At 41.7% G+C, this 14,443-nt stretch overlaps 1 protein-coding gene across 2 annotated transcripts in view; it reads left to right on the top strand.

Annotated features, from left to right (window-relative positions):
* The first annotated feature begins 5,877 nt into the window (after positions 1-5,877).
* LOC101443649 (aldehyde oxidase 4-like) overlaps positions 5,878-14,443 on the top strand; it is a 69,801-nt gene continuing 61,235 nt past the window's right edge. For both annotated transcript variants that reach the window (XR_009186511.1, XM_012525331.3), the window contains exons 1-2: positions 5,878-6,000; positions 10,094-10,151. Coding sequence is in view for 1 of the 2 variants with exons in the window: in XM_012525331.3 (XP_012380785.3) it covers positions 5,947-6,000; positions 10,094-10,151 (112 nt within the window). In the remaining variant the exon portion in view is untranslated. The remainder of the gene's footprint in view (positions 6,001-10,093; positions 10,152-14,443) is intronic.

The raw sequence follows: 14,443 nt of genomic DNA, 5'->3' as shown, positions 1-14,443 counted from the left end.
TCTCACAGGGTCCCTCCCCATGGAAACATGATGGGTTATGCCCCCAACAAAATACACTAGGATCCCAAACACATGTTCTAGCCCTATGTGGCCAAATTTATGCATCCATAGATTTCTGTTCCCACAGATTTGTTTGCCCAGATGTGTCTAATCAGTCTGCTAATCAAAAATAATGGAGCAAAAATAATGTTGATATGTTTTTCAATTTTTGTTTCTCTTGAAGATATTAATTGAAATCTGTAACTCATCACACTTCTAGAAAGTCTGTTTCCTTGCAATTCCCCCAAGCCCGGCAACCACACTTTTTCCAAAACCCCCCAATTCTGACTGCAGTCTGACTTGTCTGTCTCTCTCCCCACCTATCCTTGTCATCCTTTTGTTTTGTCTCCATCAGGCACCCACCTTGTACTCAACAAAGGAAAGCCCAGAAACCAGTCTAGCCAGGAAAAAATACCCTCCTCTTGTGAAAGAGGAGGACAAAGAGCTAAGAACATACCTTATCAATCTTTTCCCTGTTACAATTGCAAAACTTAAAAAGCCATTTTAAAAAATAGCTTGTAAAAACACACTTTGCTGAGACCAGCTTTTTTCAGAAGATCAGAAGATGCAGTTAGCATACAGGTGAGTGGAGGAAATGGTGGTGAGCGCTGCACTGCTTCTCAGGTCCAACACACCCACTGAGAACTGCAAGATCCCAGTCTTGACTGGAAAAAGAGGAGGGAAATATTATCCAGCCTCCATATGGCTTGAAAGCATCTACAGAACCAAGGGCTCCATTCCTCTAGAATATGAACCAAACAATTCCAAAAACAACAACATCTCATGTAAGTTGTAAATTATGTGTCTTGGTGTTTGTTACAGAGGACAAATCATAAGAGGGTTTAAACAGCTGGTGCTTTTAGACTCTTTAGAGTGGTCCCTTGCTGAAGTCCCCAGGCCTGTGAGGCTCCTGGCTTGCATCTTCAGGGAGGATGAGGCCTCCCCACCCAGACAGAAGTTTATAATTTTACATCTTTCGGTAAACAAGATCCAAGACTACTGATAATACAAGAGCTCAAGAAATGTCTAAATCCACAATGCGATTGCTGATTTTCACATTCCGTGTTTTCTTTTCCTAGCTGCTGAAAACACCACACAGTGAGTTGGCTTGCTTCCTCCCAGGGTCAATATCTTCTGGCTAGCTGGCAATCGTTGGGGTTCCTTGACTTTTTCAGCACCAGGCAATGCACATGGCAGCGACCTCTCCTTTCTGTTCCAGGTTCTGTGGACTTCCACCTTCTGGCTGCTCCCAGTGGCGGCTTCTCTGCTACAAGGACTTCAGTTATATTGGATCAAGACCCACCCTCACTCAGTACGGGCACCTTCACAACATCTTATTTACAAGCAGGTTCATACCCACAGGACCAGGGATTGGAGTCTGAACATGCCTTCTGTGAGGGGCATGATTTAATTCCAAACACTAGGAGAGACTACATCACTATTATTATAAGCCTGAACAAAGATACCCAGGACTCTCTGCTATTAAACCTCTAAGAACATTCTGGATTCTGTATATAGACATCTCTATCCATCAGGGGTGCCCCACAGCTCCATCTGCTTGAAAAAGATATCACAATGGCCAAGACTTGGCATTGCCAACACATCTCAGGAGGGCCGTGCTGGGTCCTCCTGTGAAGCATGTCCCATCAGGGGCAAATCTAAGTCAGCCCAGCTGGTGGCTGGAAGGCATCCAGAGTTAGGCCCGGCAACTTTCGAAAACTTGATGGATAAAACCTGGGAGATAAATTGCATTGGCATTTAAAAGCTGCAATAGCTTTGATTTTATATGTGGTGGAAACTTTATTACTGTTAGGGCAGACCATTTCAGTATTACAGGCAAACAATTATTCTCTATCTTACCAGGGAGCTGAGGAAACAAGCCATGAACAATTATAGCAGGAATTTCATGGGCCACAAATCCAGGTGTTCCAAATTTCCCCCCGGTATATCAGATCCTTCATATGTAAAACAGGAATTACATGCCTACCATAACGATTATTATGAAGATTAAATGAGAATACAGGAAAGCATTTAGCCTGGCATATATACGCTTGAACACTGAAAAAAAGGTTAGCTGTCACACAAATTTAAAACACACATGCACGTGGGAATGCACATACCAACACACATATGTACTTAAAATATTTCAAGTCCCATTTCACCTGGCAGCAGAAACTCAGTCCTACTCAAAAGAAAACGCAGCAATACCATGTTCTTGTAGTTCATACAGGGGCACTGGGAAAGGACATTCAGCCTTCGATATCCCTGTTACACGTCTTTGTTCCCCATGTTTCTGCCAACAGTTTCAAAGATCTATTTTGAAACAAACTGAGCACTGACTTGTTTTTTTTGTATTCTTGCCATAATAACCTACTCTGAAGGCAGGATATGTGGAAGTCCCCCCACTGATGGGGAAAAGGAATTGCAGGGGGCAGTATATTAACCTATATTTAAAAATATTATCCTGACACTATAGAAATATGTGCCTTACAGATCCCATGGAATTTGTGCTCATATCTTTTTTTAAAATTATTTTTATTTTATTCCTCCCCCCTTGTGGCTTTTTGTGTGCTGTCTCTTCTGTGTCCATTCGTTGTGTGTTCTGTGTATTTATTTATTTTATTTCTCCTCCCCGCTTGCAGCTTGCTTGCTCTCTGCTCTCTGTGTCCATTTGCTGTGCTCTCTTCTGTGTTCTTGCTTGTCTTCCTTCTTTGTTGCACCACCTTGCTGAGTCGACCTCCACAGTGCCCGGGCCAGTGGCTCTCCACAGCATGTGGGCAAGCCTGCCTTCACAACGAGGCCCCGAGACACAAACCCAGGGCCTCCCATATGGTAGACGGGAGCCCACCTGATTGAGCCTCAGCTGCTACCCTCATTATCATCTATTATGATATTTGCTGATGCCTCTTCGATTGGTCCATCTCCAGTCTGGCCCCCTTCCCTGACCTCCAGATTCCTCTATCCAGCTGATGCGTGCCCTTGGACATCAAACAGGCAACTCAAACTGAACAGATCCAAGAGAAGCTTTTGATCCCCTCACTCCCACCTCCAACCTGTTAGATCCCCAGCCTTCCCCTCTCAGCAAAAACACAGCTGTTCAAGCCAGAAGCCTAGAAGTCATCCTTGGATCTCCTCTTTATTACCACCTCCCCTCTAATCTGATATCACCTAATCCAGCTGATTCTATCTCCAAAATTCACACGGAGGCTGTCCCCTTCTTTCCATCTTTGATCTACCACCATCCACCGTAGTACAAGCCTCTATCACCTCTAGCCCAGAGCACACAGAAATGACTTCAAATTGGTCCCCATGCTACTATCCTATCAGCAATAACTCATTCTCTATACCGTAGAATGATCTAACATAATATGACACCATGTCACGCCCCAGCTTAAAACTATCTAATGGCTTCCTTTCCACATAAAAATCCTCTGAACCCCTTGTCCTGGCCCCCACCATCTCTCCCGCACCATCTTCCCCCTGATCCTCACTTAGCCACACTGGACTTCTTTCTGCTTTTTACCACATTGGCCTTCCTTGGTGCCAATGTACCTCCTACTCTTTTCCCACATCTTCTTTTGTTGGACTTGCCATTTGGGACTTATCTCCAATGTACTCTGTAGGGATTACCCAAAACTCAACCAGTGTCTTAAGTCACTATGTATCATTACCCTCTCTATACATGACTCAAAATTTCCTGAAGTTACGTCATTTCTCTAATTTTCTACTATCTGTCATATCTTATCTAGTACTTTACAATTCCCACAAAACTCACTCAAACAACACACACACACAAATCTAATTTCCACGAGAACATGGACCTTGCCAGACACATACAGATAAATATTTTTGGGTAAACGAAGTATCTTGTTTGATACATTCCTGCCACTCAGACCTGTGCAATTCATATGCAAAAGTAAAATCAACTACTTATAAATCTCTGAAACAATACTCTATTTCGAACTTTTGTAACTTTACTCAAATGGTTCCCTATGCTGTAAATGTCCTTTCCTTGTTCTTCTGGTGAACTCCTATTTGCCCTTCAGAATCTTGTTCAAGAAGGAAGCACGCAGACAGGATGAGGCTGGGAATAGTGAGAGGGTAGCAAGCCAGGGGAGGCTGCAACTGCGCGGACCAAGTGGGAGTTCAGAACCAGGGGCTTGGAGGAAGACTGGACTGGAGTCTCTGAGGTGAAACCCTGACCCAGACCGAGAGCCTTCACTCTCCTGAAGACTGAAACCCAGCAGCCCACTCCCCATTTCCATTTGCATGATTTTTAGGTATATCAAACTTAACAGGTCCAAAAGGCCTTACGATATAAAAGACAACCCCATTCACCCAACTTTAAGCCCAAAAGCTTTGGAGACATCCTTGACTCCTCTCCCTCCCTTCCTCTCTCTCTCTCTCTCTCTTTCCCTCCCTCCCTGCCTCCCTCTCTCTTTTTCCCTTCTCTCTCAGGCATAGATCCGACATCCAATCTCTCAGAAAATCTGGCCCCCTCTCACCACTTCCTCCATTATCACGCGGCCTAAACTTCATCATCTCTTTGACTATGCCATGTCATATATGCTACTTATTGCTGTTCTCCCACAACTGTCACCTTCCCACTGTTTCTGTCACAGCATCCAAAGCAGTCTTATTAAAATGCAGATCAGATTCCATCACCCCCTGCTCGCGGCCCACCAATGGCTTCCCACCATATTTAGAAGGTGCAGCAAAGCCCTTCCCAGCTCTCAAGGCCCTCCCACTGTAATCTGGCCAGCGGCTCCTCCTCTGGCCTCACTCCTGCCAAGCTCCTCCTGCAGCACAGCAAAGAGGTCAAAGAAACAAACTCTGATTCCTTGACTGCCTTATCTAAAAGAGCATCATCCAGTGCTTTCTAGACCTTTCTGCTACATGTTTCTTTTTCCTTCTTATCACCACTAGATGTTATTAGATATGTACAGTTTGATTGGTTTGTTATCTGTTTCAACAGAATGTGGACCCCATGAAGAGGTCAGAGACTCTGTATTGTTATTTGCTGTATCACAGTAAGTGCTCAATAAAAAGGGAAGAGAGGAAGGAAAAGTAGCCTCAGAAAAGAACCAGTCTCCAGGCAACAGTCAGAGGAAAAGATGGAATAGGGCAGGGGTGGGGGCAAAAGACCCCCTTCCCATTTCTCCTTGTCTCTTATACATAAAAATAATTTATTTCTATAGTATTTGTTCTTGTACTAATTTCCTCTGCATGCAAAAATGTAGGTCTTGCTGAACAGGATTTTCTAAGTGCATCTACCAGTTTCCACTTTCAAATGGAAGAAAGTTTTTAGGAAGATATTTTGGTCCCATTTTGACAGAGGCTTAACTTGTGGCATATAAATAATTCCATTTAATTTTTGATGACAGTGGTTTTAAGTAGTTTGATGCCTTGAGCCCTTAAGTTTGAGGAAAGAGAATATACTTATACATTGTTAAAATCAAGGTTTAAAGACACGTTTTTATGATGTCTTTAGTTACATGCCTGTTGGAATCTCCCTTTGCCTTTAACGCAAGAAAAACCCGAGGGGAGAAAAGCTCATGCATTTTAATAGCTATCATGACTGATAGCCTTTAAATTCACTTTTAATTTATTAGTCCCTGGCTTTAAATATATTTCTCCAGGGAAACATATATTGGCTCCAAAGATGACAGGTGAAGACATCAACTTGACTCACACATGGGAAAGAAAAAGACAGGGCACTGCCAAGAGCCTTGTATTCAAAGTGTTCCCGGAACGGGCGGGAGTGGCCTGGTTGACGCCTCATCTGGCAGTGTGGCTATAAAGCATCCATATCAGTCTGCTGCTGACAGGCATCCAAGTTACCGTGCTAACATATCTACTCTTTTTATTTTAAAAAAATCCCAGTGGAGGTAATTGTTTCCTAGCATAATGCCTTCTCTTCCCAAGTCTGATGAACTGATTTTTTTTGTGAATGGAAGAAAGGTAAGTTTATGACACAATTAATATAAATTTGCTTATACCAAGGTTAAAAGCCAAGCTAAAATTTTTCCCACTGCAATGCCATCTTTTTAATTTAATGTCGCTCTTCTGTCTTGTCATATAGAGTGGTATGAACTTGAACACAGGTTGTGAGTTCAAGGGTTTGATGCACAATTATTAAAACGTGGGGGTCTTTGCTTGCTTTTCATTTTTCCTTTGATGTCATTAAGAAACTCATCTTTTTATTTGCTCTAATAGGACCAAATTCTGACAATTGGGTTTCTGGATGCAGGTGTGAAAAACTGCCCCCTCCACTTTATTGGATATTAGCTGCCCTTGAGTTCACCGATGCTATTTTAATAGAAGGCATATATGACTTTGCCTCAATAAATTCCCTCAGGTTGATCAGTTAACCTAGAGGCTGAAGCTCTCCTGCCTGAGCAATAAGTAAGCTACTTTCTTCATCACAAAAGAGATGTGGCAGCTCTAACACTGAGCTTGTGCCACTTCTCAACCCTGTTCTTTAACAAGCAAGGTGAATAAATAAAATAGTTGAGGTGCTTTAAAGTCAGAATGTTTATCTAATTGTTTGGGACAAGTCAGAAAAAAAAACAGTAATAAATCTGAACAGGTAAAATTATTTCAAAAAGTAATTTGGTGTGAATGCTTTTGCTTCTCACAGCCCCAGTTATTCTGGATTACTGATGTTCTTCCCTAAAGGAGGAAATATTAATGAAGCCTTAATGATGGCAAACATTCTTGAGAATTTGCAAGTCAAAAAACAGGGAAAGTCGTTTTCAGGAAACCTATAAAAAAAAATTGAGAGCAAAAAAAGAAATAGTACAAGAAAATTGACTCTTTACCAAGAGATCAGGATCTTGAGTGACCTGAGCTAGTATTTGTACCTCAGAAAAATAACTGCTGACTGGTAATTTGTAGTAATTCAAAAGCTTAAGAACTTATCTGAGTGTGAGGAAATCGGGCTTTCACTGCTCCTTTGCTTATAAATAAAACAATTTATCTTTGAATAATGCATTAGGATGATTATTCCCTCTCTAGGTTTCCAAAAAACTTTTTAACCCACAGCCAATATTTTGGTGTTTTTACCCCCTTCTGTTTTATTATTGTTATTTTATTTTTTTCTTTTCTTTCTTGCTTCTTTATTTTTTGTTGTTGTTTTTTAAATTTTTAAAATTTATTTACCCCCTCCCCCTTGCTGCTTGCACTCACTGTCTGCTCTCTGTGTCCATTTGCTGTACATTCTTCTGCATCTGCTTGTCTTCTATTTAGGAGGCACCAGGAACCAATCCCAGGACCTTCTGACATGGGAGAGAGGCACTCAATTGCTTGAGCCACCTCAGCATCCTGGTTTATTGTGTCTTTCATTGTCTTTCCTCTGTGTCTCTTTTTTTGTTGTTGTTGTGTCATCTTGTTGCACCAGCTCTCCATGCGGGCCAGCTCGCCACACAGGCCAGCTTGCCTTCACCAGGAGCCCCAGGAAATTGAACCCAGCACCTCCTATATGGTGGACAGGAGCCCAATCTCTTGAAATACATCCACTTCCCAGGTTTTTGGGTTTTTTTTCATTTTTTCTTTATTTTATTTTATTTTGAGGTACCGGGGCCAGGGATTGATCCAGGACCTTGTATGTGGGAAGCCAGTGCTCAATCACTGAGGCTCCCCTGAGTTGGGGTTTTCATTTATTTGCTTGTTGTTTTTTTATTTTGCTTTGTTCTGTTTTTAGGAGGCACTGGGAACCAAACCCAAAACCTCCCATGTGAGAAGAAGGCTCTCAACTGCTTGAGTCACAATCATTCACTGTTTTATGAATTTCTAAGACAAGGTACAAATGGCAAAAAAGGCAAAAATATATACAACAGCTGAGTAACATATGCCCTCATCAATGGCCTGACATCATTACCGATTTGAACAAGGATATTTTTTATTTTATATTATTTGCTTTTTCCTTTGTTATTCCCTACTAACTCCTTTTATTTCCTTTTTCCTGCATGCATCAACTCATGTGCATATTAAATAATATATCCATCCAATATACTTTCCATATGGTTAGTTAGATATATGGATATATCCTTGAAAAATATTTTCAAGTATTGGGGTGTGTGTGTATTTTATGCTAGAAATCTCCTTATGTTTCTTTTTTCACTCAGCACCATTTTTGAGATCTATCCATTTTGCCTTTTGAAAACTGGTTCATTACTTCTGAATGCGTAGTTCTTCCGGGTGTGCACACCCCCCTTCTATTTATTCAGTACCCTCATGATAGTAGGATGCTTCCAGTTCCCCGCAAGCCCAAGGAATGCTTCCATGAATAGCCTACAACCTGTGTCCTCATTGACAAGGCAGGAGAATGTGGGTAGAGAATCTCTGAGAGAGATTGCAGGATCCTTGATTTTATAGATCTTATAGATTTGCTTTCAGAATGATTGCACAAGTTACACCTCCTATAACTGACAGCATGGCAGGTCCCATTTCCTTGCCAATATATGATTTGCCAATTTATGAATACATCAACACTTGATAAAATCAGACTTCTGAATCTTTGCTAATCTGACAGGTGTAAAACATTGTCACATTTTTGGTTTTATTTACATCTCTGATTACTAGTGAGGCTGCTCTTCTTTTCATATACTTACTAAAAAGGGATGTATTTCCCAAGTGTCTATAAATAGTTGGGAGAAACAAGGATGTACCAGTAGAATTTTTGAGTGCAACTAATGGCATGACCGGTATTTCTTAAAGGCTTATTGAAATATTTATTTTAAGTGGCTGGGGAAAGTGGATGATTAATATGTCAAAATTGCAGCTGGCAGCCTTTAATTCACTTTCCAAATTCTAATCTTGTCTTTCTTCTTCATTTGGAAACTTGATTTTCCAGGGAATGTTTTCAGCTCTTTGGGTCTGAGGTAATGCCATCATCAAAGGGACAGCATTATATCAAATGTTGCACTGATGGGGTCACAAACATGGTTAGAGAATGTTTAGTATTCACCTAAAAGTTATATCAGATACATTGATGTCTTTGTAACATAGAATAATGTCATCAGGTCATGCCCCCCGCCAAATGGCGGCTCCAGGAGGAAAGTTCTGACTTGCCCACCATTACTCCCAGACCCCATCTATTTCCCACCTTTGGAAATAATTTCTGTAGCCACTCAAAATGTTATAGATAGCTCTAATGCTTTGTTTTTGCAGTGCCACCATATTTTGTCCTGTCAACCCACTAAGATTCTCCACTCTTATACTGCAGGGATGCCACACCCACCTCTGACTGAGTAAATCTTTAAGAACTCAGAAGGAGATTTGGAATATGTATGAATCATGTATCAAGATATTGGGGCTTCCTGGCTTTTTCTGGGGTAATTAAAAAACCACTCTGAGTGGAATGATGTTATTTTTCGGGGGTTGGTGTTTCTACCCTTGCAGGTGATTTTCTCTCTGACTTCCTTCTCTATTTTTGCCTACTGGACCTAGCAGATGAACTGCCTGGGCACTCCAGAGTTCGGAGGGCAGGGACCTTTATGGCAGGTGCCCACTTTGATCGATTGGCAGCAGCAGCCTGGAACGCAACGTGACAGGCAAAGCTGGGGCTCCAACCCCCTTCACCTTTTTCTTCACAAAATGGCACCTCTATTTCATGTGTGGTTGGGAGTGGGGACAGGAGTGACTCCCTGATGGCACAGAATTAGTAGCAGAGGTAGGGAAGTAAAAGTCCTTGCTTTAGGAAATCTTCTCTTATTAAGCTTTTTTACTACTTTCTATGACCATGAGTTATCTGGATTAATTTTGGAATCCATGTATCTCTTTCTCCATTTAGATCCTTTCAAGGTAAGTCTGAGGAAAAACAATCCAGAATTTACAATGACCATATATATTGGAAAATTCAGAGATATTGAAATAGAACTCCATAATTGCCTCAAAATTCTGATTTTTAGTGTTAGAAAAGGTTTTCTTTGTTATTCCCCAGCCCTGAAGCCACCACCTATCAAAAACGTGTCCCCAAAACAATGGACAGAATTGCAGAAACATGTTGATATAATAACACTCTTAAAATCCCTTTTCTCATTTCACTATATAGGTAATAGAGAAGAATGCTGTTCCCGAAGTCAATCTACTGTTCTACCTGAGGAAAGTCCGTATCCTTATATTTTACTGTAATTGATCTAGATTGGGTGGTAAAAGTGAACATGCTAAGACCTCTCAAGAAACTCATCCTGTATTTATTTTAGTTAATTAGCGTTGTGTAAGATTTGCAGACTCTAGTTGGATTTCAGAGAATGCACTTAAAACTGATAAACTTGTGCTGTATTTGATGTATTTTTCCCTGAGCAAAATCAAAAGAATCATCTAGTAAACCAGGAGTGTACAGGTTTTGGAAATAATTTTGTGACTTTTGAGCCCTATGCCCCAGGATGATTTTCTATTTGGGAGTCTTCCTGGGAAATGTCTAGCCAAATTCTTGTCCAGCAAAGGCTCAGGGGTGCTTGTTGCTAACTTTAGTTTACCACAGGGCATTTGATTGACTCATCCTATACTTTTCATAATCTTTATGAGAGAAAATAAAAGTTTTCTAAGTGTATTTCAGAATTCCAAAGTAGAGCTAGTCACATCCTGCTCTCCAACTCTGATCTTGATCTTTGGGCTCTCCCCATTCCTCTAAGACCTTCAGTAAATACTTAAAAATAATTTGTTGAGGGTGGGTGTGACCGTAAAGGGACAAAGACCATGATGAGAGAGTGATTGTAGTCCTGGTTACACGAATCCATATATGGGATAAAATCACAAAGAACTACCCACGACAGAAGTGAGCACAAGTGAGTATAACTGGTGACGTCTGAATAAACTCCATAGTCTAGTTAACAGTATAGTACCAATGTTAATCAATGACATTGTACCAATGTCAAGTTCCTGGTTTTGATGTTGTACTACAGTTACGTGGGATGTCACCATTGGGGGAGTACTCTTTGTACTATTAGCAACTTCCTGTGGGTCTATGATTATTTCAAAATAAAAAGTAAATAATACATATTTATTGGGCACCTAAGTGCCAGACTGTGGGAGGCTCTGAGGATCCAGTGAGCAAAACAATCTTGTTTCCTCTCTTTAGGATCATCAGTTCCTTCCCCACTTCAGTCTTGTTTCCCAATCTAAAAACACTACGTCATTTCTTCCTGCTCTTTATTTGTGCCAAACTTATTTAAGAAATAGTCTGTACCTGATGGCTTGTACTCCCCAGACTCTACCTATCACTACTTTACTCCCTGCATGCTCATGCCCTACCCGATCACCTTACTACTCTAACCAGTTTTGCTTCCTAAAGTCCCTATTTCTACTTACTATTCTAGCATGGGCTGTAAAAAGAAAAAAGAAAAAAAAAGTCCTCCCTCCCCCCACTCCCCAAACACTGGTTCCACCAACTCATTCATCCAGCTTCAAAATCCTGATATTAGCAAAACTTACCACTTCTCTTTTATATCATTTCTAATTCTACCAGACACTTTACCATGCCTTCTCTAGATATCCTTAAATGAGAAAATGCGTCTATATTACGGGTAAAGTGAAAATCCAGTCTCCCAATTAAGCACAGTCAGAACCAGCCTGATGCAAAACCACCCAGCCTCCCATTTTCCCCAGCACCCCAGCTTCCCCCTTGTACATTTCTTTCTGGTGCCTAAAATCACAAATAAGTAGTTTTAGGTGCATAAAAATCACCTGAAACTTCCAAACTCCCAATCTTTGATTACGGAGTCAGCAGTTCTGGGGTAGGGCCAGGACTCTATTCTTAATGTTCCTTAAGTGGGTGATTCTAATGAATAGTCAACATAGGAAAGGAATATTTGTGGGATTTTCTGTGGATTTTCTGCCAGAGTTAGCAACCCACATGCATTAGGACTGGTCTAATCCACCTTCACGGCACTCCCATGACTCCTTCCAAGGCTCTGTATCCATATTTACATTCATATTTTTTTTATTTTTTCCTTAAAGCAGGTCCCCAACATTATAAAACTTCAGGCTCCCACAAAAAAGGCCAATTTGCTGCTGACTTGGATTCATTCCCAGAACAGGACATGGTCATACAAAGAGCAAAATTCGTTTTGGAAGCGTCCCCATCTCGTGTCCACCATTCCACCCCTTTCCTTCCCAAAGTCACGGAACCCTTTGGAGGCCCACAGCCTCCCACTGCGTCACCCCACCCACCCCAGCTAACCTGCCCAAACATGCTGGGGCACAGCCCCAGGTCACTTCTCCCTCAATACCACTGCGCCCAGTTTTAAGCAATCTGGTCTGCAGAACCAAATGATGCATCACAGAGAGAAAACGGCCCCCAGTCACCCGGACAAGGAAACATGGCACGGTAGTGTTGCTTAATCTCCTTGAGATCCTGGTTATAGGGCAAAACTGGCAAAACGGGCTGTTTCAGAGGCACCCTTACATGTTTGCCCTTGTTTTCCTGTACTCTTCACATAACCTAGAGGCCCTGATAATTCTCACAATTCATACTTCATTCAATCAAATTTTATCAAGCACCAGGTGTTCAGAAGTAAACCAAAGAGACACAACCCCTGCCCTCCCACTAGTGGGGGGACTGCCAGCAAAAAGGCAAAGACAGGAAGTGTGATGGGGAACGTGCGGGGGAACGGGGGGAAGGAAGAGACGAGGGCGGCACAGGAGGTTACCTGCCAAACCCAGGACTGGACCAGGGTGTTCCGGTCAGTGGTACGGGCACCAGAGGCAAGAGAGCACAGGGCTTCTCAGGAAGTGAAAGCCCTTGAGCCCGATGGGGGTAAAGAGATGGGAGTGGGACGGGGAGGATGTGTCAAGAGATGAAGGAGGGAAAATCGGTAGTTCTAGGAAACGAAGAGATCCTTGAAGCAAAGGACCAGATCCGACCCCAATGTCACATTCCCAAGGCCTGGCATAGAGCAGGCGCTGACTCATTGACAAATGGCCAAATTCCCATGCAAAGTCCAGGTTCAATTGCACACGTTGGCCATCCTGTTTAGGCTGGCGGTAACTTCTTCTGGATATGCTGCAGGGCTGTGTATCTTGGAGCCACTGAAAAAACGCTTCGTATGTGACAAAGCAAAAATCAGACTTCTGATGTAGTGTTCATTTTTCACCCAAGTAGGGTTGCCAGATTTCACAAATAAAAACATAGTACATTCAGTTATATTCAAATTGGAATGTGTGGGATGTACGTATACTAAAATACTCTTTACTCTTTATTTGAAATTCAAATTTAACCGGGCATCCTATATTTTATCTGGCCACTCTACCTCATGATGACCTTGAGGATTTGTCTATAGGATATGGATGTAACTGAGTCAGGTGCTTCTGGCAAGGGGAAGGGGTGGATCTCAAACTAGTTGTTTGGTGTCCAGAGAAAAATATCAACTAATCTAATAAATTTTTCACTTTTCACTCAGGGGCAACGTTAAAAAAAGAATTGTTTTAAGATCTGGAGAAGCAAAAAGTTTCCTCCGTCTTTGAGTCAAATAGCACCGAGAGTCCTTTACTTACATATTTCAGGATATCAAAGGCAGAGACAAAGGGTTTCCCTGCCTTTTATGCCCTAAGAAATGGAGAACTCTAAGGCAGGGGTTCTGAAAGTTTTTTGTTCCACAGATCCCTTACCAGTCAGGTGAAAACCATGGGCCCCTCCTAAGTCCACACTACACTGTATATTATTTAATAAATACATCACACCTGCACAAACACCTCCCCACAAGAATAATGTTTTTTTGAATTTCAATTCAAGCTCCTGGACCCCTGAACTAAGTTATTCCCCTTATGACTTTCAGCTGTCTGCCTGAAGGTGAAAAACTTTATTTTCTATAGCAGTCTTGAGCCCTGAGACAGGATAGCTGACTCAGACTGGGCACAGAAGGATGGAGGAGGGAGCTGTGCATCTCCTCTGGGTGCCTGCCATGTGCTACCTCTCCCAGATAGCAATTTCCAAAATGAAAATTAGTCTTAACCTCCACCCAAGGCAATTATGACCTCCGCCCATGAAATCCCTTTTGAACTTCATCTGGACAAGTTCCCAAGCAAATCCCAATAGGTTAATATAGAAGGAAAGCAGGGGATTTACAAATGTTGTTTGTTTTCCCTTTGCGAAATATGCACATATACAGAAAAAAGGTACACACAGTGATGACTGGTATTTCTGGTTCAGGAACCATGGTTATTAAGTTAATATTCTCTTATTTCAAAAGAAAGTAAAAGCATTACATTACCAAGGAAGAAAGTTAAGCCTCACAGAGGGATATTTCTGAGTTCTACTCACTCACCATCCCCCATCACTTCCATGACTTTGCCTGGTCCAGAATCCATTTTCCACAACTCTGAAATTCAACAGGCTTTTTCATAATGCATTTGGAGGCAAAATCTGACCTAACTCGTGGGACACTCTTTGCATCTTCATGTT

Source organism: Dasypus novemcinctus, chromosome 7 (assembly GCF_030445035.2).
Source record: "Dasypus novemcinctus isolate mDasNov1 chromosome 7, mDasNov1.1.hap2, whole genome shotgun sequence".
Lineage (NCBI taxonomy): Eukaryota > Metazoa > Chordata > Mammalia > Cingulata > Dasypodidae > Dasypus > Dasypus novemcinctus.
This window is presented reverse-complemented; position numbering and strand designations above follow the sequence as displayed.